The 26,343-nt window shown below is 35.3% G+C and overlaps 4 protein-coding genes across 7 annotated transcripts; 1 reads left to right on the forward strand and 3 right to left on the reverse strand.

The window, feature by feature from the left end:
- Positions 1–921: 921 nt before the first annotated feature.
- LOC147550015 (laccase-4-like) lies at positions 922–4,785 on the reverse strand. Its single transcript, XM_086670027.1, has 6 exons — positions 4,039–4,785; positions 3,207–3,358; positions 2,734–2,978; positions 2,498–2,641; positions 1,461–2,384; positions 922–1,296 (listed from the first exon to the last, which is right to left on the reverse strand). Exons 1-6 carry the CDS (start codon positions 4,135–4,137, stop codon positions 1,166–1,168), a joined length of 1,695 nt encoding a protein of 564 aa, XP_086526153.1. The 5' UTR covers positions 4,138–4,785; the 3' UTR covers positions 922–1,165.
- A 10,621-nt stretch (positions 4,786–15,406) lies between these two features.
- On the forward strand, positions 15,407–18,645 carry LOC147550016 (protein NRT1/ PTR FAMILY 8.1-like). 3 transcript variants are annotated; one of them, XM_086669298.1, is made up of 5 exons: positions 15,407–15,870; positions 16,005–16,180; positions 16,267–16,484; positions 16,860–17,413; positions 17,647–18,645. In XM_086669298.1, exons 2-5 carry the CDS (start codon positions 16,075–16,077, stop codon positions 18,473–18,475), a joined length of 1,707 nt encoding a protein of 568 aa, XP_086525424.1. In that variant the 5' UTR covers positions 15,407–15,870; positions 16,005–16,074; the 3' UTR covers positions 18,476–18,645. The 3 variants fall into 3 exon arrangements, with proteins under 3 accessions (XP_086525424.1, XP_086525426.1, XP_086525425.1); XM_086669300.1 differs by having other exon boundaries at positions 15,651–15,870; positions 16,011–16,180; XM_086669299.1 differs by lacking the exon at positions 15,407–15,870 and having other exon boundaries at positions 15,969–16,180.
- LOC147550017 (protein OCTOPUS-like) lies at positions 17,724–21,697 on the reverse strand. 2 transcript variants are annotated; one of them, XM_086669302.1, is made up of 3 exons: positions 19,517–21,651; positions 18,960–19,026; positions 17,724–18,607 (listed from the first exon to the last, which is right to left on the reverse strand). In XM_086669302.1, the coding sequence occupies exon 1, from the start codon at positions 21,350–21,352 to the stop codon at positions 19,793–19,795; it is 1,560 nt and encodes a 519-aa protein (XP_086525428.1). In that variant the 5' UTR covers positions 21,353–21,651; the 3' UTR covers positions 17,724–18,607; positions 18,960–19,026; positions 19,517–19,792. The 2 variants fall into 2 exon arrangements, with proteins under 2 accessions (XP_086525428.1, XP_086525427.1); XM_086669301.1 differs by lacking the exon at positions 17,724–18,607 and having other exon boundaries at positions 18,843–19,026; positions 19,517–21,697.
- Positions 21,698–22,240: 543 nt separating this feature from the next.
- On the reverse strand, positions 22,241–23,314 carry LOC147550018 (putative CCR4-associated factor 1 homolog 11). Its single transcript, XM_086669303.1, has one exon. The coding sequence runs from the start codon at positions 23,217–23,219 to the stop codon at positions 22,353–22,355; it is 867 nt and encodes a 288-aa protein (XP_086525429.1). The 5' UTR covers positions 23,220–23,314; the 3' UTR covers positions 22,241–22,352.
- Between the last annotated feature and the right edge of the window lie 3,029 nt (positions 23,315–26,343).

Consider the following 26,343-nt stretch of genomic DNA (forward strand, 5'->3'; position numbering starts at 1 on the left):
GCCCAAAGTCTATGATTGGCTATTTAGATTGCCTGCCACTAAGAAAAATAGTTAGGTATTGTGTCATGTGGGTGATGGAGACATATCACCCAATTGGGTATCAATGGAGAGTAGGGTTTACTAGATCATATTTATTATCCATGTCACACAATAAATTTATGTGTAACCATCTCAATCTCATCAAACATCTTCACAATAAACATCACACGTTACACTGACAATCTTTAATCCACATCCAGAGAATTCGAGAAAGCAGAAAAGAATTCGAGTGGTGAAATTCAAGTATACTAAAAGAGAACTCAATTCCAACGCAGACAGATTAGCTAAATGGGCAAGGAAGAAAAACACGAGAGTGGAAGAATGTACTTTGTATTTTAGTTAATAAATATTGTAATAACACTGTTATTTAATCTATGAAAGCTAGTTCAACAAAAAAAAATATAGCTGCATATGCATACTCGAGTAAATGGATTGGCCAACCAAAATGCTTAAATATATCAAAGCCAAATGGGGTCTATTCATCTATGGTGGCCAATATTAACTCTTCTTTTGGTGTAGGAGTTTGAGTGGTTTTCAAAGAGGTGTGAATATTGTAGCATAAAGACTAAACCTTGTATCAATAGAGAGCAACATATGAGAGTAATTGAAGAAGCTCAGCCTCTACTCCAAATGTGGATGGTCCCAAATCTCCATATATTGAACCCACCAAATGAATAATGTTTTCTTATTTCTTTATTAATTGGACTGATTTTCTTATGGGACAATTGTATTTTTTTTCTAGTGTTGTATCGTTTTTGTATTAGTAATTGATTCAGTCAAATATTTCAATAATCTATAACTGTGTATTCATTTTATGTGTTTTTTTACGTGTTTACCATATATCTCTTTTTTATTGTTAATTTGCGTTAGACATGAATAAGATGATGATACGTATTTGAAATTTTATTGTGTAAATTCAAATAAAATACAATCATATTGATATTTATAATTAATACATGGAAAAAAGGGGAAAAAGTTGAAATTTCTCCAATTTGATTCCTTTATCGTCCCTTGCATTCTTTGGTGTTTCTCTTCGTTTCCGTTTTATCTTTCTTCTTTCACTTAGTTTGATTATCCCTCAAAACTATTCTTCGACTTCACAAGAACTTCAATCTCTTTTGAATTATTAACATTTGGGAAGATCGCTTGGAGGTGGTAGAAGAGACTCATTTGGTCCTTTACCATTGTCCACGATGAATGCCATCTTCAGTCCCCATGTCGTATGCACTTCCAAATGACAATGCATGAACCAAACACCTGAATACCACACGAAAACATTAACATATATATAGGGAAGTTTTAAAGGCGTCTCCTATAAGTGTTAAAGGCGTCTCATGTAAGAGTTAAAGGCGCCTCCTTCCGATATTTTGATCCAGAATGCAAGATTACTCTAAATCCTAGGAATGTGGATATAATTTTACCTGGATTATCAGCTCTGAATCTAATAGCAACCCATCCACCAGAAGGCACTCCAATGGTGTTCCTTTCCACAGGATCAACAAGATTGAACTTTTTAGGGTCTGTTTGAGGATTATAATTCCCTATTCCTCTTCCAACTCCAAAGAAGTTAAAACCATGAAGATGAAGTGGGTGGTTTTCAGTAGATATAAATCCTGTATCTTGTAAAACAAGTTGAACTGTAGAATTATAAGGAAGTCTATATAATCTTGTTCCTGTTGTTGTTTGCATATTCGAAGTCGTCAAGTTACCCGTAAAGTTGAATTTATGGGGTGGATTAGCAGGAAAATCATCGGTATAAACTCCACTAATATTGAAGAAATGAGCTTGAAGAAGAGCAGTTGTTGGCATTATAAAGGTGACATTGTTTATATCGGCTACTACTTTATTCCCACTAGAACAAGATTTACAAGGGTTTACGCCAAGCCCTAATGTGAAGAAAAGAGAATGATCAATCTTTAAAGGCACTTTGGCTGGGTATTTTTTCGAGTTTAAGCTCCGTAACGAATCGACAAAACTTGTAGCAACTGGAGTCGCGTTTTGTGGTGGTGTTTTAGTGAGGGTGGTGGTCAATGAAGTGGTGGTTCCAGCGTAATGTAAGGTGGCGGTGGCGGTGACATTATCGACGGCTATAGGGGAGTCCATGAAAGGTGAAGCAGCAACTAAGAATTTACCAGAGGGTTTATCAGCTGTTAGAAGAACATTTGTGGTTTGACCTGGTGCAATGACAATAGTGTCTGTTTTGAAGGGTTTGGTGTAGACCGCGTCTACTTCGACGACTGTCAGTTGATGGCCCGCGACTTTAAAGAAGAGTTCTTCATTGAGAGCAGCGTTGATAATACGTAGCATATATGTTTTACCACTTTTTACTTGTAATGTATATCCACCTACAAGTTGGGAAGTTCGAAAGTTAGAATAATATTGTATAGACCATATTATCTGACCAAATAATAGAGTATACGCGCATGGGTTGTGTATAGAAGTTAGTATGATTAATTACTTTGAGGTAATGAGCCCTTTGAAGAGCAAGTAGAAAGTGGTCCTGGGTGGCCATTGATTGTATGCGAATCCGATACATTTGGTGCTAAACCAGACTTCAAGGCTTGGTTAATTACTTGTTCGACATCTGATTTCCACCATTCACCTACAAAATATATTATAAAAAAACCATCAAATCCATAGCTCATGATCTGAATTAGGTGTATCTCGAACTCGATATTCAAGCATGGTATCTACCTAAGACGATAATTGATTCTTTGTGAGGAGCGGGAAAAGGATAAGGAACGCCACGTTTGGGCAGAATGACAATGGCTCCATGAACAGTTGCTCTGAGCCACAAGATATGCGCATGCCACCAAAGTGTTCCTCTTTGGCCTGTGAGTGTGAAGTTGTAGGTGTAAGCTTGCTTTGGTGGAATTGGACATTGCGTAATATAAGCTGGCCCATCAGCCCAACCCGTTCGTAGTTGTCGAATTCCATGCCTGCAACAACCCCAATGTTACCAAATTTAAGTAAAACACGCACGCAAAGTTCTATAGGTAACCATCATAATTTCTCAGCCGACCTCCTAATGGTTTAGCAAGTTTAGTTCTATAGAGGTTGGGGTTGGGTATAGTAATATTGGTTTTACCCATCAAACTTCCAAAGAGATGGAATGGATCCATCCCAATGGGCTGTTTCAAATTTAGTGGGCTTAGACTTGGGCTTACCAGTGAATGGAGAGGTTGTATTGAACATGATTGACGACCTTGACAAGGACAGTATCACCTTCCCTTGCATACAAAGTGGGCCCTGGAAATTGCCCATTTACAGTAACTATGGGCTTTGTTGAACATAGCCTTGTTGTGTTCATTAATACCACCTGCATAAATTAGCCCAACAACCATTTGACATGTTAACTAATCCTCTACTCCTTCCACTAACTTAAAAGGACCACCTAATAATAATAATAATAATAATAATAATAATAATAATAATAATAATATTAATATTAATATTAATATTAATAATAACAATAATAATAATAATAATAATAATAATAATATAATTTCTTGGAACTAATGGGACTAAGCCACATGTCTCTAGGAGGTTGGAGTTCCTTACCTATCCAAACTCGTGAAACATCTTGGTCTAAGTAGTTTTTTTTGTTGTTGATTGAATCTATAATTGTATACAAGAAGAAAATATTGTAGTTTCAACAAAAAAATAATATATTGTATGTATATATTTTCACTACTATCTTTTGTTTCTAGACCTTAAATATTCACCAATAAAGTTATATGAAGAAAATTAGATATCTTTTAGCCACTTGAAATGGGTAAGTGTTCTTATTGTTCACTAGCTTGGTTAAACCTTCAAAATTTTGGCTGCCTAGGGTAAAAAATAGATAAGTAAAACCATTTTGGTAGATTAAACTAATAATACAACGTAAAGTACCGAAAAGAGTAAGCTCAGTAGGTAGTCAAAACCCTTTCCATTTTTTTTGTAAAATATCGTAAACCACACGTATACATAAGTGAACATACGATAATGAAAACTTACATTAAACTTGTAGTGACGAACCCGACACTCAATTAGAGCTGGAAAGAAGAAAACCATTAGAATTAGAACTCGAACCCATGATGGTATAAATGAGTCCATCTCTCTTTGTCTCTCTTAGGAGCTTGGGGTTTCGAGATAATTCTTGTTATCTCTTCTTTCTTTCTCTAGCTAGAGAGGTTTCTAATAGTAACACTTGTAGTTGAGATGTACTCTAAAATGAATGACATGAATGCATCTTTATAAAGATCTAGAGAGATGGAGAAGAGGTTAATAGGGTATTGCTAGCTGCCAAGTCGTTTTTCATAGTTAGGTGAATGACTACTTCCTAAACAAGGATTTTATTTTATTAACTTATATATAACAAACAACTCTTGACAAATGCTTTTTCTTGCTTGTTACATAAAGTTACATTATTTTTAGTACATGTCACTACTTAGCTCTATGCTTCTAACTAGCTAGATGCAACATTAAGATATTGGGTTATATTGGTTGGTTTTAGTTTTAGTAGGTGCTAAGTAATATGTCACTAAGTTAAGCAATAACCGAATAACGACGAGATTGTATATGGGTTAATTATCGTCAATTACAATGGGGATAACATATACAACTTTTCATCGTTCCAAATGAATGATAAGAAAAAAAAAATGACTGAAATAATGTTTCAATCGTAACGACATATAATAAGGTAAGTAACCAGGCATTTATAGTTTTATATTCTTCTAATTTCAATTTGTTAAATAACATATCGTAGTATAAATCTGTTATAGCGGTTGTTTTTATGAAGTTTCGAAGGTCTAATTGAATAATCAAATCTAGCTAACACACATAAGAGAGGGGATATAGTTATGCCCCTAATGAAATATTGATGTAGGTGGATCTACTTGTGAATGGTACACTTCACCAACAAACCCCCCACCTTCTATGGGTAAGAAAGAGAAACCATCAAATCGTCAAGGATTGGCTGTAAACATAAGCAAATAGAGTACTTTGGAAGTCTATATAAGCAAAGTACATTCTAGTAGTTAAAAATGTTTCTTGAAACCATAGGTTAAAAGTTGGTAATATTTGGTAATGGATAAGGATATTTTGAACAGTTTTAAGATAACTTCTTTCTTTCGTTTAATATGACTTAGTTAGATAGCTAGGGTTTTTGTTAGTTTTTAAAGCTAAGATTTAACAGCTAATAGGTAGGTTAGGGTAACTAACTCTAACTAACATCTCACTATATTTAACAACTTCTTATCTCCTCCTAACATTCTTGTGTTTCCTTTTTATGATCCTTACCTTGTAAGCACTTTTTTAGGGCTGAGAGTCTAAAGATTTATAAGAACTTACAAATTTTCAAATGGCATTTCTTTCTTGAGAGCCCAATTTTGATGGAGTTCTTGTTATGTTCTAGTTTAGGTTTTCTTTGATAGTTTTGCTTTAAGAGGTTGCCTTTAAGGTCTTTTTTTTGTTGAAAGAGGTTAAGGGGTTTGCTGCTGTGAGAAATACTTTATTTTGTAGGAACATATAATTAGACTTTTATGAGTTTTTTGGGGGCCATGGGATTCATTCATTCTAGTTTTTTTTTTTTGTTGAATTGAGTATATATATTAAAATTAAGAGTCATTACATGGGATTAAAAACTTATTACAGTACATTTTAACAAGAAAGTAAGTAACATTCTGCCAGGTCTTGGAAATATTCTTTTTTCTTGCCCATTTGGCTAACTTGTCTGCTTGAGTGTTGAATTTCCTGTTGGTGTATTGGAAAAGAACTGTTTCAAACCTGTGTTTCATTTCATTTATTTTCTGTATATGTATTTTAGATTGCCACTGTATTTCATGAGTTTTGTCTGAGATGCTTTTGATCACATTTATATTGTCACTTTCAATAATGATATTCTGAAAATTTTGAGATTCAGCCCATAAGAGGCCATTAAGGATAGCTACCGATTCGCTTTCTTCACTAGATCTACATCTAGAATTAGATGTGTGAGCTGCTATAAACTTTGATTCTGAGTTGTGGACTATAAGACTTAGTCCAGCAACCGACTGGTTGTTAGTATAAGATGCATCGACATTCATTCTAGTTATTTTTCACAAATCAAAACATATAAATTTGTTGTCGAGAGATATATTTTATTCCACAACTCTAAAACTGACAAATCAACTGATATGCTCCAAAATAGCTTCAATTACCATAGTTATCACAATCCAGAAATATATATATATATATATAGAAAATATAAAGCAAACATCATCGGCCACGGGCTCATTAGGCATTTTCCAGCATACAAAAAGGCAACTACTTTCAGACTTCCGATCAAGGAATAAAATGTTGACATATTTCGGTCGAAATGACCGAAATATGTCCTAAATTCACATCATCAAAACAAAATTGTACTTACAAGAACTTTGTGTAAAATTTCCACCGAAATCTGACACGAAATTTCGAAACAGAGCTTTAGGTTTAGAGTTTCGAAAGATTCTAAATCAGAAATTCATATCATGCCTTAGTCATTTATCTTCTACCTTTTTGTTAATTTGTTCCATCTTTCTTGATTATTTCTTCTCAAATCTTTTGTTCTTCAAGAGATTCTTCTCTTCTTTAGGTGATCTTTAACTTCAGATTTCGATTTTAGGGTTTTAGTTTGAGATTAGAAAGAAAATCTAGAGGAAGAGGGAACAATCGGTTTCGGCTGAGAAGTCTTAGAAATAGGGTTTAAGGGTTGTATTTAAGGGGAAACCAATTTTTACTACAAAACAAGTATGTTATGTTTTATTTTTGGTTAGCCCCCTAACTATTACTATTAATATTGCAGATTGGACCCTAAGCTAACTGTTTTAAGTTTACATCTGATAAATAACTCAAGTTACCCCCTAAACTAATTGTTTAATTGCAGAGAAGCACCCAACTTAACTGTTTAGTATTATAGTGAAACAACTCAATTTATGCCATAAACTAATTGTTTATTGCAGCTTAGTACCTAACTTAATTCTTTTAGGATTGTGTTATCATTTCTGCAAATTTGTAAAATTTCCACACAGACCGAAACGTTTCCACTTTTGGACTGACCGAAATTTCCATCGAAACCGACATTTCATTCTTTGCTTCAAATCTTTTAAAAGAATAGGACGGTGCTTTGAGAAAATAAGAGAGCTATTTGGACTACAAATTTTTTTTGTTTCATTTTTCTTTCCCCCAAACCAGTTTTTACTGCTAAATCGACGTTCAAATACTGTTCGTTCTATAGAACCATAGGATTTACGTTTAATTTTGTAAACATATCTGCAACCTATGGGTCGCTTACCGGGAGGAAGGTCGACAAGGGACCAAGTGTTATTAGATTCCAAAGCCAAGATTTCCTTATCCATTGCATCTTTCCAATGTGACGATGTCATGGTCTGAGAGAAGGGTCGAGGTTCGACCTAGGACATGACGGAAGTTAAAAAATTCGATGCGAAGTGGAAAAGGATGTGAAATTGACGTAATCGGTAAGTGGATAAGGAGTAACGTTACCGGTAAGAGAGGAAGGTGCCTGTAACATAGTACAAACGTAATCGTGAAGGTGGGTCGGTGGTCGGTGAGTCCTTTGGGGTCGAGGAATAGTAGGAACCAAAAAGGAGTCCAAAGGAATAGGATGAGGGGTGTCCACAAATTGTGGGAGTGGAATGGTTGTAGAGTAATTCGAGCGTTGAAGGCCCGATTCAAGAAAAGGAGAGTGTGCGGGAGTACCTGTAAAATTATGTTGGTTCGTAACAGCCTGGGTGCCCGAAGATGACATTGGGTCAGCAATGGAAGGGTGTCGTGAGACGACAAAGAAGGATCAGGAGAAGAAAGAAACTGTTGTTCGGACGAAACAGGGGATAATCGAGAGAAGTCGAATGAGCCATCGTCTTTAATTGAGACGAAGGGGGGAGAGGAGAGCGAGGGCGAAGGAGATGAAGGCGAGGAGGCCATGGGAAAGTTGGATTCATAGAAAATAACATCGCGAGAAACTATAGTCCTTTTGGCCTCGAAACAAAAAACCTTGTAACCTTTCTGGCCATGTGGATAGCCAACGAATATGCCTTGAAAATATTTAGAGTCCAATTTTGTTTTGGGTCGCGGGTTTCGAGCATAACATAAACACCCGAAAACCCGAAGGTGAGACGACGAGGGGGCGAGCCAAGTAGTTTCTCGTGAGGAGATAGTCCATCAAGGAGAGGTGTTGGTAATTTGTTAATAATGTAGACATCAGTTAATACACATTCGCCCCAAAAATTAAGAGGCAAGTTAGCTTGAAGGCGAATTGAGCAAGCAACCTCTAAGATGTGTCGATGTTTTCTTTCGACCACCCCATTTTGTTGCGGAGTATATGTGCAAGATCGTTGATGAACTATGCCATTATCATTAAACCAAGATTGAATGTCCGAATACATAAATTCGATTCCATTATCCGAACGAAAATTTTGGATTTGAGGAAAAATGATATCACCTTTATCGGGTCTTCGTCTCCTCATCGTGGGTCAGGTAAGTGATTCGTAATACTTTCCTTCGTTGGAAAAGAGATAGAGGGAGAAGGAAAGATAAATAATGATGGTGCTGGTGGGAGGAGAATAGGAGAAAAATGGTGGTGGTGTTGGTGGCCGGAGATGGGAGGAGATGAGAAATAAGAAGTCTTGTTTCCTTGAAAATTTAACAAAACCTACAATTTCACTTTAAAATTTTGTACCACAAAAATTTTCTTGTTTCTTTTTAATCTAAATCTAAAACCTGAAATAATATATGTGTACTTTACTTGTATTATTTGAGTACTTGCATGTAATTTTTCTCTAATAAATTGGAACCTTAAAACAATATCTTTTTCTAAAATTCCACTAGTTTTTAAAGCTAAATTTTGTTGCATTTAGATATACTAGTTTCATGATGTCAAGATAAAAACATACAGAACTACTAAAATTACATAAAATTATTTCAAATTTAGATTATAAAAAACAAACGACACCCACTGAACCAACTCTAGAGGTTTCTGTGTACAGGAATATGCCCAATTTTTTAGTTGTTTTGGTTAAAAAAACAACTTATCTTTTTGACAAGCTAGGCGCCAAATAAGGTTTCAAATGTTCTCGAAGGACAATTTTATACACTCTCATTTTCAAGGTCAAAAATACCTTTTGTCTAACTAAAAAAACCAGGATCTATAGGGTTGAATTCGATTTTTTGCTATAAGATGACCAATCTATTTTAGGTTTTGGTGATTGAATATCTTTATTTATTGTATGAAGATGATTTTGAGGGGGGTTTTGTTAGTTTTTGGTAAAGAATTCTAGAGAGATAAAGTTGCAATTTCCAATTTTTGAATCTTTAAGGCAGAAGTACATTTTTTGTTATGTCAGTTCTAATGTTTTGTCAGTATTAATGTTTATGTTCAAACTTATTTGTTGGATTTATATGTAAGTTGATGCAAGGAATATGTTTGATAAAATGTTTGAAAGATATGTTGTTTGGAATGCAATGTTAGTTGGTTATACAAGATTTGGGTTGGTTTAAATAGCTAAGAAGTTGTGTGATGAAATGCCTGTGAGAAATATTTTTTCTTGGACAATCATGATAGGTGTTTATGTTTAAATTGAGGATTTTATGAAAGCTTTGAAAGTTTTTCGAAGAAATGTAAAAGGATGGTGCTAGAGCTGGTAAAATGACTATTATGACTATTATGACTATTATGAGCTTTTAGGATTTTAGCTAGTTTTTGGTAAAGCATTCTAGACAGAATAACTAATTTCCTGTTGTGTGTTAAACGAGTTTGTAAGGATTTTTGAAGGATTCAAACAAATTTTCTTCATAATTTTCATCTCTTAGACAAGATATAACAATTTATAACAAATTTCATATTAAATCAATTCAAAAACCAATTTGCAAGGTACTGCAAGGTGTTTGCAAGGTTATTGCAAGGCTCTACAAGTTGCTTGCAAGGCACTGCAAGCTAATTAATCCAATGCTTTGCAATGACACTGCAAGGTGTTTGCAAGCCACTGAAAGGTGTTTACAAAGCACTACCAGATATTTGCAAGACACTACAAGGTGTTTGCAATGACACTGCAAGAAGTACTCAAAGCAATAATAGAATCCAAATTGTAACTTTAAGAACTTGAAATTTACTTGGTAAATGTTGTTGACCTTCTTTTTATTGGGGTTCGGGGGCGGAGCCCCCATTTTTTTTTTGTTGAAATTTTCAAACCAATCAATAGAATAAAAAAAATATAACTTTAAGTGTTTGAAATTTAAAGTCTATTTAAAAAGTTTAAGAGAAACATCTAACCAATATGTAATTGTTCTTGCAACCCTTTCAATCAATTGAAAAAATAATTCGCAAAATTTTTGCAAGGCACTGCAAGCAGTTTGCAAAGCATTGCAAGGTCAGTGCAAGACTCTATAAGGTGTTTGCAAGGTACTACAAGGTGTTTGCAAGCTAATGTATACTGAATAATTAATATATATGAGAACAAACTATCACAAAGGAAATCACCTTCCATATCACATTCATTCATCAAAATATTCACAAACACATTCGTTCATTTATTAAAATATTCACGGCAAAAAAAAATTCAAACGTCTTTTTCGACTTAGACCAACATTATTTATCATTTGAAAAACACTTAAGCATCTTTCCCCTAAGTTTCCTCATTTATTGTGATTCAACACCCATTTCTCAGATATCCTCACCTTTCATAATATTCGAATTGAATATGCATATGTATAACGCACAACCAACTCTGCAAAGAAAAAGACTAGTCATTTAGCTGGTGCAAATCAATTCAAAAAATATTTTACAACTGAGTTCCAGGGCACTACAAGGTGTTTGCAAGGTACTGTAAACTCATTGAAGCACTTTATCCAGCAGGTCTTGTGCATCATCTATACGACCAGATTTCAGCAAAACATAAAGAATGGTACTGTAAATATGAATTATTTTTTACGAAGATTTAATTTCCTTAAACAAATGAACTTCAATTATATATAAGGAATGATTTTAATCGACACAACAAAACATCGATATAGAGAGAGAAAGAGAAAAAAAATAGATTTAAAGTTATTGAAATAGATTGAAGAGATTGTCATGAACAATAGCTCAAATTTGTAAGTTACTGAAATAGATCGATCAATTGTCATGAACAATAGATGGTGTTGATTACTTTAATCAGAAGTAATTGATTACCTTTAATAGTAAGAAAGATTAGGGTTCGAGTTGCAACGTCGTGTTTCTAAGAAAGAAAGAAGTAAATCGTTGGTGTTAGAGAGGGAAATGAAAATCGTGGGTAGAGAGAGAAAGAAGGAAAAACAAATTTTGAAAGAGAAATAAATTTAATTTCTTTGACCAAGGTTAATTTGGTCTTTTCACTGGAACAAAAATACATAATTGCAACAGGGAGTTGAAGCCTAGATAAGTTCGATGAATATTTTTTAACCAAACCCCAAATTTTTTAGGAAGTTTTGGCCAAATTCCTGATCCACTTTTCCTAATCACGGTCTAGTAGTGGGCATTACTTATTCTTTACAGGCTTCGTTTAACAGTTTCTCTTCGTTTAACAGTTTCTCATCGCTTGAGAGAACGATTGGGGTTGAGTTTCAAGTGCATACTTCAAATTTAGTAAATATCGAGTCTTTTCAGGTAAGTTATGAAGCCTTCGCCGGGAATAAAATGCCGCATTTGTTGAGCTTGAGCTTGAGTATCCAGGGACAATATCAATAATTACTAAGGCTTGACTCAGCACAGGTGGTATTAGAGTTGAAGACAACTCGTTTCTATTTGTAGAGTGATGTAGTAGTCACACATCACTTGAGCATTTGAAGCCTGGACTGTAAGTGCAGGCTCAAATTTCACAAGTGTTGAAGCCTTCGGAGTGAATCCGCAGAGTTCTCATTGGAAAATAAACCTTGCCCTTCGGGCTTGGGCCTGGATGTCGAAAATGGGATCGGTACCCTTAGGCGGTTGGGCCCATTATGTACTCCGGCACAACTCACGCAAACCTGATGAGACTCAACAAGAGAGAGACAGGTAGGGGTCAAACTTAGGCAAGGCATGGCATGGCATGGCGTGGCTTAAAAGTCATATATGAATGAATTGGTGATTGGATTGTGATGTTGGAGTGACAGGGAAATCTCATCTACTGTCCTGTGTTGCTATTCCAAGTCATATTCAATACAGTTCATAACTCATCTGCAATTTCATTCTAGATACTAAAATTTTAGGTCAGGGCATTTGCCACACTTCTATTGATAAAACAAATTATTGGAGTGCACCAAAAATAAAGTTTTGTTCCTTCTCTATGGCCATAGATAATTAGGCTTAGATATTACAAAATGTAATTAGTAGTCACTAATATGTAGAAAAATGTATTTATCCGATTTCGAAGTTTCTACGTTTAGTGACTACTAATAAATACACTTTTAGAAGATGCAAGTATTTCCGTTTATGAAATTAGTCTCATAAACCATTGCAAATTTCGATGATGGAGGCACACTGATAGAACGATATAATTATTGAAAATAATTGTGGGCATTAGTTTTTCGTGTGTGGAAATATAAAGCATTTTTTAGTTAAACTAGAGTGTTGTACTATAGTTTGACTCCATTCAATTTGTTATATTAAAACAAAATAGGTTGGATTATTGGATGCCACCTCTTCAGTAGAGAATACATAAAAATGGCAATCTAAATTATTTGGGTTGATATTATTCTTTTCCAACTAAGTTTCATTGAAATTATAATTATTTGAAGTAGATTCTTCCAGGAGTAGCTACACTCTCTGATCTAACATATGTTTCAATTGAATATTTCAACAAGTGCATCTCGACTAAATGTTGAGTGGAATGGAAACTTAAGAGAGCTCGAAACTTATGTCAATCTAATTAGCTGAAAAAAGAATTTGTTGAACGGAGTTAAACTCCAAACTTTTGGCGGGTTAATTGGCGAAACATCCACAGATGACCACTAATTGGCCAAAAGCACAAAAGTTTGTTTTGACTCCGTTCAAACAGAGTTACGACCTATGTCATTATCTTGAAATAAAACTATTGAGAAAAAGTTATGCAACTCCGTCTCGATCTCTCCAAAAATAAATTAAAAGAGATTGAATTATAAAACCTAGTGACTTTTGGATCTAATCGACTTAAAACTTAAATATATTGTTAGACTTCCAACTAAGGTTGGTTGCTCCAATCCTAGCTACACCTTTAGGACTACAAAGAAGTTTCTCAACGAGTTGGACACCCACAAACTTAACAATATAAAATATCCCTAACATAGTGTCACTAATGGTCCCAAATAGATGAATTGTCAATTGTTTTAAGTAATTGTCTTAACTATTTGAGGTTAATTTCAACAAAAAAAAAAAAAAAAACTATTTGAGGTTGTACAAGGAGTTAATTTGTTTGTTTGCTTAAGGAATCATCCAGCTCCATCTTTAAAAAAAACACAAAATATGACTTTCTACATCATAAAAGAAGCAGGATTATTTATATAATAAGCTGGCCATGATCCCTTGGGCCTCTCTCTCTCAGTACTCATCTATCTCTCTCCACTCACTTTCTCTCTCTATAACAGAACTACTCATTCAGTAGACATCTTTCCTTACCTGGTCAAATTGATCCTCCTTAAAACTAGCATTGCTCCAAATATAACTTGTCTGAAATTGAGGAAAGGAATTATTTTTTGTATAGCTAAAAGTTTAGAAGTTGAGAATAAGGTGGTTTCTAACAGGGGTGGCCCTGGGCCAAAGCGAACAAAGCGTCGCTTCGGACCACCGTCTTTTAGGGGCCACTGATACATTAATTTCTGTAAGAAATATATAAGAAGTCCAACTCTCTAAGAAAATTATAAGGGTCCCATTTAAAAAATGTTAAGTAAAAAGAGCCACCAAATTTGACGATCTTCAAATGAATGGTGGGCCCGACAGTTTGTTTGATTTATGTGAAAGTAGAGTAGAAAGCGTTGATTCAAAAACTGGTGGAGAGACAAGTGATGATTACGAGAAGCTTAACCCATTTAAAAAATGTGAAGTAAAAAGGGCCACCAAGACATTAGGTTTCAAGCTCCACAATTACGAGAAGCTTTAGAAGAATTGATGGAGACAAGTGATGATTCAAATACAGTTTATGATGCCGAAAATATATTAAAACAAGACTTTGAAAATTTTGATTCCTTTTGAGCATGTATTTGGCATAATATATTGTTTGCGGTAAACTATGTTAACAAAACACTTCAAACTGAAGATATAGATATTGATGTTGCATTAGAGAAATTGAATGGACTCATTCGTTATCTTGAAGATTATAGAGAAGTGAGATTTGAAGAAGGCATGGTTGAAGCTAAAGAAATTGCCATTAAAATGGGAGTTGAAACAACATTTGGGGAAAAACGTATTATTCGAAGAAAGAAACAGTTTGACGAGAATGCGTGTGAAGATCCAGCAATGTCGCCTGAAGAAGCATTTAGAGTTAATTATTACATATACATATTAGATCAGACTCTTTCTTCATTTAAGAGCAGATTTGAGCAAACTAAAAATACAAAGAAATATTTAGTTTTCTATTTGAGTTAAAAAAGTTAAAACTCCCAAGATGATGGTGATTTGAGATATTCATGTGTTCGCCTTGAAACCTTTTTCAAGCATAATGAGTCATATGACATAGACAGACTAGACTTATTTTCTGAACTGAAAGTGTTGAAGCGTCTTTTACCAAAAGATCAAAAGACCAACTGAAGTGCTAGATTTTTTGAAAGATATGAAAGGTTGTTAACCGAACACGTAGGTTTCTTATAGAATTATGTTAACGATACCAGTTATTGTTGCCTGTGCAGAAAGAAGTTTTTCTAAGTTGAAGTTGATTAAGTCTTATATTCGATCTACTATGTCAAAAGAAAGGTTAAACGGGTTTATGACAGACAGTCTTGATTATTGGACGATTATTAGTGACTTTGCGTCGAAAAATTTAAGAAGAACAAAATTTCAGTGATTGTAATTATCAAAAATATTATTTTTTTATATAAATAGGATGAAAATATTTTGCCGTACTTATTGTTTCATGTAAATACATTTATACGTTTTACAATTTGATGAAAAGGGTCACATTTTCAGACCTCGCTTCAGGCCACCGAAAAGTCAGGGCCGCACCTGGTTTCTAAAGACAAGGTTGTTTTTCAACTACTTAGTTTACTAATGACTCACTCATTCTTAAACTACTATTCTTAAGCTACTATTCTTAGCTTTAACAAATATATCAATCTCTCTTAAAGTATTACTTGACAAAAATGGGTTATGGCAAGCTCAACACCACTTTCTTTTTTGTTGTTAGACTATTCGAAATATGATCATCCCACCGTTCATTATTAATATTTCAAGGGCATGTGACTTACCCCTATTCTAATCTCGAAATAGTAAAAAAATAAATAAAAGATGGGATTCTTTATGTAGTTGAACTATTAACTTAGTATTATTGATTTTCATCAAAAAAAAAAAACTTAGTATTATTGAAATCTCTCCAAAAATTCACAACAAAATAAACTTAAAACAAGAGCCCTTCTTGTATTTCATCTAATACCTCCCAAAGATAGATAAGGAGTGTAGTGCTCAACTAGTCCATGTATATCACCAAACTAATGATCTTATTGGTAGTCTTGTCCATAACTGAGAGGATCCTTTTGAAAATGGTGGACCTCAAACTCTTCATCTATTGACATTATTCCCCTTTCAAATGATGATTTCACACAAACAATTATAAAATCAGATAAACCCACCATTTTATATATATAATGGCATTGTCCAACTCCCAAAGCCTCTTACTGAGTTCTCATCAAGATCTTGTAAGTAACAGATCTTTTCTTTCTTTCTTTCTTTGCTGATGATCATGTTTTTTAGTTCCTGGAATTTTTTTCTTGTTTGAAAGATGTTTAAATATAGTTTGTTTATGCTAAATTTATGAATCAAAATGGTGAAGTTGTAGGTGAAATTCGAGTGCGGAAAACAGTGAAGAGAACTGAAAACAAGTTCTTATCACAGTAAGAATCATGGCAGAAGAAGATATATATACTAAAGATGGAACAGTAGATTACCATGGGAAGCCAGCAAACAAGAACAAAACAGGAACTTGGAAAGCTTGCCCATATATCCTAGGTACTCATAATTCATTCTCTGTTTCTATTTTCATTTTACGAAATTTAAATATCCAAAAACGATTAATAATTTCGATTTTTGACCAGGAAATGAATGTTGTGAAAGATTAGCATATTATGGGATGGGTACAAATTTAGTGAATTATCTCAAAGTTAATCTCAACCAACATAATACAGTTGCAGCTAATAATGTCTCGAATTGGTCTGGAACTTGTTATATTACGCCATTGATCGGAGCTTTTATAGCTGACGCTTACTTGGGAAGATACTGGACTATAGCAACGTTCTCTATCATATATGTTTTCGTAAGATTTGAATCAGATTCAACTCTTCTTTACATTCGTTTCTAAGTAGTCAGAATGAACCCAGGAACTCAAGGTGATCTTTTTTCTTTAAATTCGGATCTGAAATCCGAATTTTGGTTTGAGTTGGCTGGAGTCAGATTTCAGAGGTTTTTTTTTTCTTACTCGTATGTCTGACTCATCTTACTGGCTGACTCTAGCTGATTTTGGGTCCATTGAGTCAAACGTAAATAAGTCTGAAATAGGAGTTCATTGTCTACAATACCTTTAAGCGCCTATTGTGCTCATGACAGAATAAGTCTATTCAGACAATAAGAAAAACACGTATGCCACCCAAGTGTTTTTACAGAAAATACTGAAAGATTTTTTATGTTGTAGGGGATGACATTGTTGACAATTTCAGCATCTGTTCATGGATTAAAGCCATCCTGTAATGACGGAGGCGTCTGTAACCCAACCGAGACGCAAACTGCAATGACATTTCTAGCACTTTACATGATAGCTCTGGGTACTGGAGGGATAAAGCCTTGTGTTTCGTCATTCGGTGCAGATCAATTTGATGATACAGATGAAACTGAGAAGAAACATAAAAGTTCTTTCTTCAACTGGTTTTACTTCACAATCAATATTGGTGCACTCTTAGCTGCTTCAGTATTAGTATGGATACAAACTAATGTGGGTTGGGGTTGGGGTTTTGGTATTCCTGCTGTAGCTATGGCGATCGCTGTCATGAGTTTCTTCTCTGGTACACGGTTGTATCGAAAGCAGAAACCAGGAGGAAGCCCGATAACAAGAATCTGTCAAGTATTGGTTGCATCTTTTAGGAAGTTCCGTGTTGAGGTTCCCGAAAACAAGGCTCTTTTGTATGAAACTGCAGATGAAGAATCTGTCGTTACTGGAAGCCGCAAGCTTGATCATACGAAAACCTTCAGGTAAGGGTACTAACTCTAAGTTGTCCTAGTCTGCCTTGCTTCAACTGGACTAGCCTGAGTCTGACTTGTCTGGTCTGAGTCTGCCTTGTTTCGGTCAGGGCAAATCACCATTTCAAGTGTAGGCTCTTAATGCAGAATTATTTTGTTATTGACTAAAACGGACACAAAATAACCCGTCAATTGCTGATCAACTTCTATTGTATATCCCACGAACTGATGATGTTGTTATACAGTTTCTTCGACAAGGCAGCTGTGGAGACACCAGCTGATGAAGTTAAGGGGATGAGAAATTCGTGGAGACTATGTACAGTTACACAAGTTGAAGAGTTCAAATCAATAATTCGTTTGCTTCCAATATGGGCTACTGGGATCATATTCGCCACAGTATACAGCCAAATGGGAACATTGTTTGTTTTACAAGGGAACAGTATGGATATCAACATTGGTAGCTTTAAAATCCCTTCGGCATCTCTCTCCATCTTCGACACTCTCAGTGTTATCTTCTGGGTTCCTGTCTATGATCGACTTATCGTCCCATTCGCAAGAAAGTTCACAGGCCATAAAAATGGGTTTACTCAACTTCAAAGAATGGGTATTGGTCTCTTCATTTCCATATTTTCTATGGTTGTTGCTGCTATTTTGGAGCTCATCCGGCTGCGAATAGTGAAGAGACATAACTCCTACGACGCTAAGCATATATCGATGTCGATTTTTTGGCAAATTCCTCAATATTTCATTATCGGATGTTCAGAGGTTTTCATGTTTATTGGACAGTTAGAATTTTTCTATGAACAAGCCCCCGATGCCATGAGAAGTTTATGTGCTGCTCTCTCTCTAACTACAGTAGCATTAGGAAACTACTTAAGTGCTTTATTAGTTACTATAGTTACAGATTTGAGTACAAGAAATGGGAAGCTTGGATGGATACCTGATAATCTGAACAGAGGCCATCTTCACTACTTTTTCCTGCTATTGGCCGTTTTGAGTGTCCTGAACTTAGCTGCTTTTGTCGTTGTGGCGAGATGGTACACGTATAAGAAAGCAGTCGGAACGCTTCGCTGATGGCACTCAAAGGAACGAATAGGCACCATATCCATGACAAATAATTTAAGTTTATTTTGTGCTTTTTAAGTGTACTTTTTCGACTTGTGTCTCTACTTGGGTAAATTGTGTCCAGGTTTGAAAGATGAAGACCTAAATGATAATGAACTCATTTAGTATATTACAAGAAATAAGTATTAGTTTTTTCCGCAATTAGGACTGAAATTTTTTGGATGGTTAGGGTCGTAGTCTGATTTACTAACACAGCCTGTTATCGACCTCAGGAAAGCTACTTTCTTTGCAATTCCTTTTAGCCTAAACCATAGTTGTTTACCCTTTCTAACTAGTTCTATGAAAATGAAGAGATCAAAAATAAACTACAAGAAGGTTTATAACTTTGGAGAACTCCAAGATTTATTAATTGAACATGTTTAATTGCAAGTACAGAGATCCAGTATCAGAAAATGATGAAAAGGATTGAAACTGCATCCATGTGAACACTTACAATCAAAATAGTGGAGCTCGTAATCAGCTCCAATGCCTCGCTGAAAAAGTGATTTGCCGAGATCTCCCTGAAATATGAAGGACAACATAAGAAACAAGCACAACTATGCAAAACTTCAGTAGTAGTAAAGAATTCCTAATCCACAATTTTCATAAATGTTCTATATTTACCGAGTACATAAATCCACATCAAGGTGTAACAAAGTTCAAGTTTCATCAGAGACTAAGATGTTTTAGTTTCTACATTGATGGCTACCTAATTGGTAGTGACATCCTTCCCATTCTCTCTGATATACAATTAGATCATGTCATGAGAACAATGAAAAACAATTACAAGAAAGAAAAAAAAAAGGAGGAAAGGTTTTGATAGACTGATAGTCGGGTTATTGGAATATACCTTTGAATACATTTCTTATGATGCCCAATAGTATGGTTCAGAGAAATTTCGATGTTATTATTACATACATGAATTAACTAAAAATGCATAATATCACATACAAAGAAGTCTTTAACATAAGTGCTTTTATCTAACCAACAACAAGAAATGTGAGTAGATACCTGATAATATCAAAGAAAACCTAATATGCCTTCCGTTTAGTATAGCCGCAATATACTCCTCCCCGAACGTTTTGCCTACTCTTCCTAGAGCGTCTTCTTCTACAGTTCTACTGGTCATCGATGGTAGGACGTAGAAACTTAAGCATTTTGATTAAAGCCCACTATGCTTCTCCATCAACCTCCCTTCTTAGTTCTGGCGAAGACTCCAAGAACGATCGATCAATCACATTTGCGCTACAATGTTTCTATTTCTCTATTTCTCCCTCATCTTTGTTACTAACGGCGTCTATTTATAAATTCCCATATGTTTAAAGCCTTACTCCACCTATGAGACTTCTTTAGTCCTTTCGTATCTCCACTACTTCTATCTCTACAAGCCATATCAAAACTCTCAGAGCTATCATCTCTGAGAGAATTTGAATTAGAATCTCTCGAATTAGAATTCGAACTAGAATCCCTCAAATATCTAACAGTTTTTGTTCCATTGAAGTGATCCATAATAGTAGGAGACACCTTTGAATTCGAAATAGACTTTGTCTCATCAACCTCTGTCACCATCTCTCGGACCGAACTGGAACGACCAAGACTGTTTCTTTTCATGGAGTCTGAGTAACAATCCTTAGTCTGTAGTGATCCATGAGGAAACGATGAAATTGTAACATCCCCATTGATGGATGGTACTTCAACAGGAATTTGATTATCTAGTGGAAGACGATCTTCTATCACTGAAACCATTGGAGGAATCCTTGGAAATACTCTTCCAATAAGATACCCATCCCAAGAAGCTCTTGGTTCATCCCAAGAATAACGAGGATCATCGAATGACATTCTACCTGCATCGAGTGATCTTCGGCCAGGAATGATGCAGAACCTTGGATCAGTATCACAAGATCTCCGACCAAACCCATTATCAGCATTCTCTAACTGTGTTTCCTTGAAGTGTCTACTAGATTGTTGCTCTACCTGTATTTTTCCTCCATTATCATGCTTCTTCATCTTCTGTTTTTTTCGCCATTTCTGCAATTTCTTACTGAAAACTGAAGCTGCTATCCTAAAACTTCCAGAAATCTCTTTTAAATCTCTTCCCCTTCCTCCTATAGGCTTGTTGGATTGCAACTCTAGGTCAATATGATCCTTCATTGTCTTCAGTTCTTCTTCTACTACTGATATATCATCTTCCCTTTCTTCTAGTTTCTCTTCTTCTTGTTCTTCAATCTCTTCAACTCTCCTGTCTAAAGCAATGTTCACATTTGGAAGAACATGGTGAACAATATCATCAGAAGAAACCCTAATTTCTTCTTCTTCTTCTTCATCCTCTTCTTTTGATTCCAATATAGGAGGAACTCCAAGACCTGAAAACACTAAATTTCTGGTTTTAACTTGTTCAATCTCACCCAAAACATGTTTCCTCAATGATGATTGTCTGTTCTTTTCACTATCGAGATTGAAGAGATCCCAGAGAGTGCTTCTAACCCTAACATCACAAGATTTCCTCTTAGGTTCCAAAACCCCTGAAAGTCCTTCACCTCTACCACCGGAGAATGTCTTGCTTCTTCGAAGCTCGGGAACTGAAGAACCAGAAGAAGAGGGATTGCCGTTTATAACATTGTTACCATCTCCTTCTCCGGACACCCTGAGAATAGCTTTCAGAGAAGAGGAAGAAGAAGGAGGAAGAATGGAGGTGGAAGGTTTAAGGGTGGTGGCATTGGCCGGATCTAGACCTCCGAGGCGTTGGCGTAAACATGTAGCACAAAATCCGGTAACTGGTTTATGGGGATGAAGATCACAGGTGGAGAAGCGGTGAGGAAGAAGTTGGGGTAGTTCAAGATTATTCATAACAGTTGTGGTATAACCAGCAACCTCCGATTTGTGGTGGTTCTGTTCATATTCCGACCACTCTCTCTCTCTCTCTCTCTATCTATCTATCTCTCTTTCCTTCTCTCTCTTACTAGAGCTGATTCTAGAGCTACTACTAACTTAACAGAGCCACAGAGGAAGATTTAGAGAGAGAAGAAATTTTTGAGAGAGGAAAAGAAGGATCGAGCTCTGTGCCCTGTTGGAAATGTTATAGAGATTGGAGAGCAAAAGAAGAAGGTTAAAAAACAAAACTAATAAACCCCTGAAAAAACCCTCACAGAGAGACACTGTTTCTATCACTCTAAAACACACAAAAGTGAGAGTGGTTGGGTCTTCCTGTTTTGGGGAATAACAAGTTTCAGATTTGGTATGTCTCATCTCATCAAAAAAAAAAAAGATTTAGTATGTCTCTCCTTTTCGGTTTGAACATTTTTACTAGGTTCACATACAACCCTATGGTGTGGGAAAGGTGAGTTTATGTTCACATACAACCCTATTGTGTGAGAAAGGTGAGTCGGCTCACCACAGGTTAACATAAGCCCTAATCCGGAGCCCACCTAGCTACAATCATCTCGTGTGAGAGAACTTGATCTAAAGACGGTGAGATGGGTCATTCTGGCAGTTTCTCTGTTGACATTGCACTATTCGACCTACTTTTATTGTCGAGTGGGTGTGAGTGAGTCGGGTTTTGTTATTCAAGAATAGGTACGATATCCAAATCAATTAGGTTTTGGGGACAATCCAGCACTCATAAACGTGATTGTAGACGTCTACATATCTAGTTAAGTTTTATTCCCCAAATTGTTAGAGTTTTTCTATTTTACAATTTGGCATTCTAGTACGGAGAAGAATTTGAGAAATAAATAGTGAAAATTATAATTCTATACGTAACAATATTCATATTTTCTCTCGAATTCCAAGAATTAATTTAGTGTTTTGTTCGTGTTGTGTAAATGAAAAAAATTGAATGTAATAGTATTTAAAAGAACGCTTCCAACCCATACAACACACCGGCATATTTCTCCGGTCCATGTTCGGCAAAATACATATCTCTCATTTTTTGGAAAGCATGCCAGGTCAGCAAACTATCCGACCCGGCTTGGTGGCATTTTCCGACAACCCGATCCACTTGGAGCACCTTGGCTACCCGATCCAACCCACCATACAAACTCTCACAGAATCTCATCAAATGTTTCACATCATATACATTTGACCCGAAAAACACACTGAGTAGACTCAGAAACTCACTCATCTCACTCGGCAACTTCCTCCTAGTCAAGATCTTAACCAGGTACCCAAAGTCATAACCACTGTGAAACGTTACCCAACTCACTGACTCATTACAAACCAGTCCAGATGACATCATCAACTCAGCAAATCGGAACGAGTCAATCCCGATTTCCCTATTCTTCTCAAAATCAATACCTTGTTGTTTCAATAACTCAATCGAATCAGGTGCGTGTGGATCGTTTTCAATATCAAAATCTCTGAAATTGAATTCCCAAATGAACCGATTTTCAGTACCAAAATCTGGTAAATTTCCATTAGTATCTGATAAAGTTAAACCTACCTGGATTAGATTCAAAGCATCAACATTAGTTTTGAGGATTAAGTAGTGATCAGAAGCTGGGCGGCGATGATTAAGAAATGGGGTTTTTCTTGAAACATCATTTGGACGGTAAACAACTCCAGGGAATTCAGTATCCATGGAAATAAAAGGGAATGAATCGATCACATTTTGAATCAATTCGAATTCGTAATCGAGATTTTCAGACCAAACTTGTCTAATTCTGATTGGTTTCTTCTGATTTGATTCCTCTTTGTTAGACATAATTGTCATTTTCATATAAAATTGTGAAACTCTTTTACTTAGTTGTAGTAATTGTGAATCGGGTTTCTGAAATTTCTAGGGTTAGGGTTTTGGAGAAGATTAGATGAGTGAGAATGAGAGATGAAATTGGGGGGAAAGAGTGTTAGGGTTTTATAAAGAAGGATGAAGGAGAGTTATTAGGTTCTTGCCTGGAAGTTATGACAACGTGTTCACACGACTAACGAATGAGGGCCCATTTAAGTTAAGGTGGGTCCTTCTTGTTTCTTGGCTTCATTAGCTCGGCTTGTATTCGACTTAGAGCTTTTGTTAGTTTCTAGTCGTAGAACCAAAATTTTGGATCCGGTTTTCTAACTTGTTCAATGGGCATGGAATACAAAATTAGGAAGATTATAATATATATTTTGGATCCGGTTTTTCTACATATCAAAGTATTATTGTTACTTTTTGGTATCTAACATGATCCTCTAGATTGTTAGTAATATCATATTTATCTTTATATGGCTATCTTATTTTTTTTGAATAAAATAGTATTTTTACTTTTTTTACTAAATTTTAGTCATGTTTAAAACTGATTATTTTTACTAATATAATTTCACTGTAGTGAATTTATCTGTTAATATGGTGTGTTTTTTTTTTTAATCAGTAGTATTCAAATATTGATTTCTTCGAAGACAGGCGCGAACAGTGACGAAAATTGAGAAATAAGCATACTAGATTGTAACCAAAGGTATAAAAATTGGTTCCAAATGAATTATTGGGAGGGCCACTCCACTAATAAACCGTTTGACTAGTATGAGTTGAAAACGTGTGGAATGAAACAATGAAGGGAGACAGTTTGCTTTGGGAGTAGAAAGAAGATGGATTTGGGAAGAATCGTTTAAAGAGTTGAATTTGGACGCGTTTGAGATTATGGAAAATTCCACTCTCTCTATCTAGTTCCCACCATTTACTACTTCCGTTACTACTCACTTACTCAACGAGTGAGCTTTCAACTTTCTCATTTTCTCTCTCCTCTACTTAACGGCTCTTACTTTTCTTAATTAAATACAATTTGACCTTTTTTTTAGTTGACACGTTTAATAAGCAACTCCATAGACAACCAGAGCCTTCCTCTTGTAAACCACCAAGGTTGAAAAGTCAACAAAAGATTACCTAGTAGCTATGGAGATTTATATAAAAAAAAAACATTTGACTAAATCGGGTGCAGTGGAAGATGAATTTAAATTCTAATGAAAAGAAAGTTATTTCTCAATTTTATGAGATGTTTAGTTGAGCACTGTGACTTCCTAAACATCAGGAGCGACCCCAGCCTAAATACAGTCAAAGCGGTCTGTTTGAGTTCCAACGTGACATATGACCTATTACTTTAGATTTTTATGTCAGTTTTCAATTAATAATAATATTCTAAAAGTGACCTATATCATAACTTGAGTGGTAGCTCAATGGTTAAAGTATCAACAGAGGGCGGCCCAGGTCCAAAACCACCAAAACGGTCGTTTGGGCCCCAACGTAAGAAGGCCCCATACTTCAATTTTTATGTGTTATTTTAGAAATAATAATTATATTTTAAGCGAATTTGAGACATAAGTTCAATTGTAGTTCGGTGGTGAAGTGTTTAAATCTTTGAGCAAGAAGTCAAAGGTTTAAACCCTCCTCTAGCATGATTTAATTTTTTTCTTATCATGGACTATAAAGGACCCCAATTTTAGATTTTGCTCGGGGCCTCCAAAATGTTTAGCCCGACCCCGGGTGTTAGATTATGTATAATGAGTCAAGGGTTCAATCCATCCTTACGTCTTTTAAGAAAAAAATTTCCAACATTTGTTACATATGGTCCAATTTTTAACGCCACTTGGGGCCTCCCAAATGTTTGGGCGGACCCTGATAAACATGGATGGGGGGATTGCCTAGGCTAAGTTTGGCACTGATCCAATTAGATAGTGTTAGTTCCCTTCTCTAAATCGGTTCGAGTTAACTCGTGATGTCTAACTCGTGTGAATTGTTTGAATTGTGTTTTTTTTAATTAATTTGAGTTTAAAGATTCAAATTCAATCAAATTAAATTTTATATCTTCCGTTGGAATTCTATTATTTATCTATAGGGCACGGTTCCTATTAACACGAGGTATGTACTGTTGGCAATACAGGAAAGACCAGAGTTATCCAAGTCAGGTACGTTTCCATGTTAGGCCCCTCCTTAACCAACCAAACTCAATCTAAGCCTACCATACCCAGTCAATACCCAGGCCAGGCAGGATCTAAACAACCTAATGCGTAAATTAGCTGACCTTGTCACCGCCCATAATTATTCAAGTTTTCAAACTATTGCTAAATTCTTAACAAAAGAAAAATTATGTCTAAATCCTTCACCCCCTAAATTTCAAATCAATCTATATAATTATATTATTTTAATGTTTTAATAATTAATTGATTGAATCTCTCTATCTCTCTCCCTCTCCTCTGTATGTTTCTTTCTCTTTTGTAAATTTCAAATTACTGAATAATTGTATATGTTTTTGTAGGTAGGTATTAATCTATTGTCAAAAAAAATCTCTTAAGTAGGTATAACGAATTAAATGGCTAGTGGAAGTAATCAAATTACTAATGACGATCTAAAAGTGGCTTCGAAAAAAGTTAGCCTTATGTTGTTAATCTACTTGTTGTTCTTACTTTTTCCTATTATGTGTAGCATTCTTGTGATATTTTGTTAATTTACAACCTAAAAAATATCTTACGATCGATCCATTTTTCTCTCAGATTCTTTGATTTTGTGCATTAAAAAAGAAATTGTTCAGAAGTTTAGTATATAATCCGTTATAGATGATTTTAGAGATTTGAAGGAGCGACGGATTCCATTTTGATACATTAAAGAAAAAAACTATTAGGCGTAGTAGTCCTATGTTATTTTTTTCATTTGTGTTTAATCTTTATGACTTGATTGTTATTTTATGTGTAATTTTGAATAAAAGTGTTATATAAAATTTTCACACTAGTTTATGACTAGAATGGTTCGGGCCGTTCGGGCCCCTCCTAACAAAAGTTCTGGTTCCGTCCCTGATCCAAGCACATAGAGGTTAGCAGCATAAGAAAGACTGAAGTTAGTCAACACATGGAAGTATACAAAAAAACGAACGTCTTGG

This window comes from Eschscholzia californica, unplaced genomic scaffold, assembly GCF_041429995.1.
Source record: "Eschscholzia californica isolate CP2 unplaced genomic scaffold, dmEscCali1.0.p SCAF_3, whole genome shotgun sequence".
Classification (NCBI taxonomy): Eukaryota; Viridiplantae; Streptophyta; class Magnoliopsida; order Ranunculales; family Papaveraceae; genus Eschscholzia; species Eschscholzia californica.

Coding starts and splice junctions, on each gene's coding strand:
- LOC147550015 (XM_086670027.1), bottom strand. CDS start 4,137: ATGGACTCATTTATACCATCATGGGTTCGAGTTCTAATTCTAATGGTT. Junction 2,979..3,206: donor TACAACCTCTCCATTCACTG/GTAAGCCCAAGT, acceptor GGGTTGTTGCAG/GCATGGAATTCGACAACTAC. Junction 2,385..2,497: donor AAAGGGCTCATTACCTCAAA/GTAATTAATCAT, acceptor CCCAACTTGTAG/GTGGATATACATTACAAGTA.
- LOC147550016 (XM_086669298.1), top strand. CDS start 16,075: ATGGCAGAAGAAGATATATATACTAAAGATGGAACAGTAGATTACCAT. Junction 16,181..16,266: donor AGCTTGCCCATATATCCTAG/GTACTCATAATT, acceptor ATTTTTGACCAG/GAAATGAATGTTGTGAAAGA. Junction 17,414..17,646: donor GATCATACGAAAACCTTCAG/GTAAGGGTACTA, acceptor GTTGTTATACAG/TTTCTTCGACAAGGCAGCTG.
- LOC147550017 (XM_086669302.1), bottom strand. CDS start 21,352: ATGAATAATCTTGAACTACCCCAACTTCTTCCTCACCGCTTCTCCACC.
- LOC147550018 (XM_086669303.1), bottom strand. CDS start 23,219: ATGAAAATGACAATTATGTCTAACAAAGAGGAATCAAATCAGAAGAAA.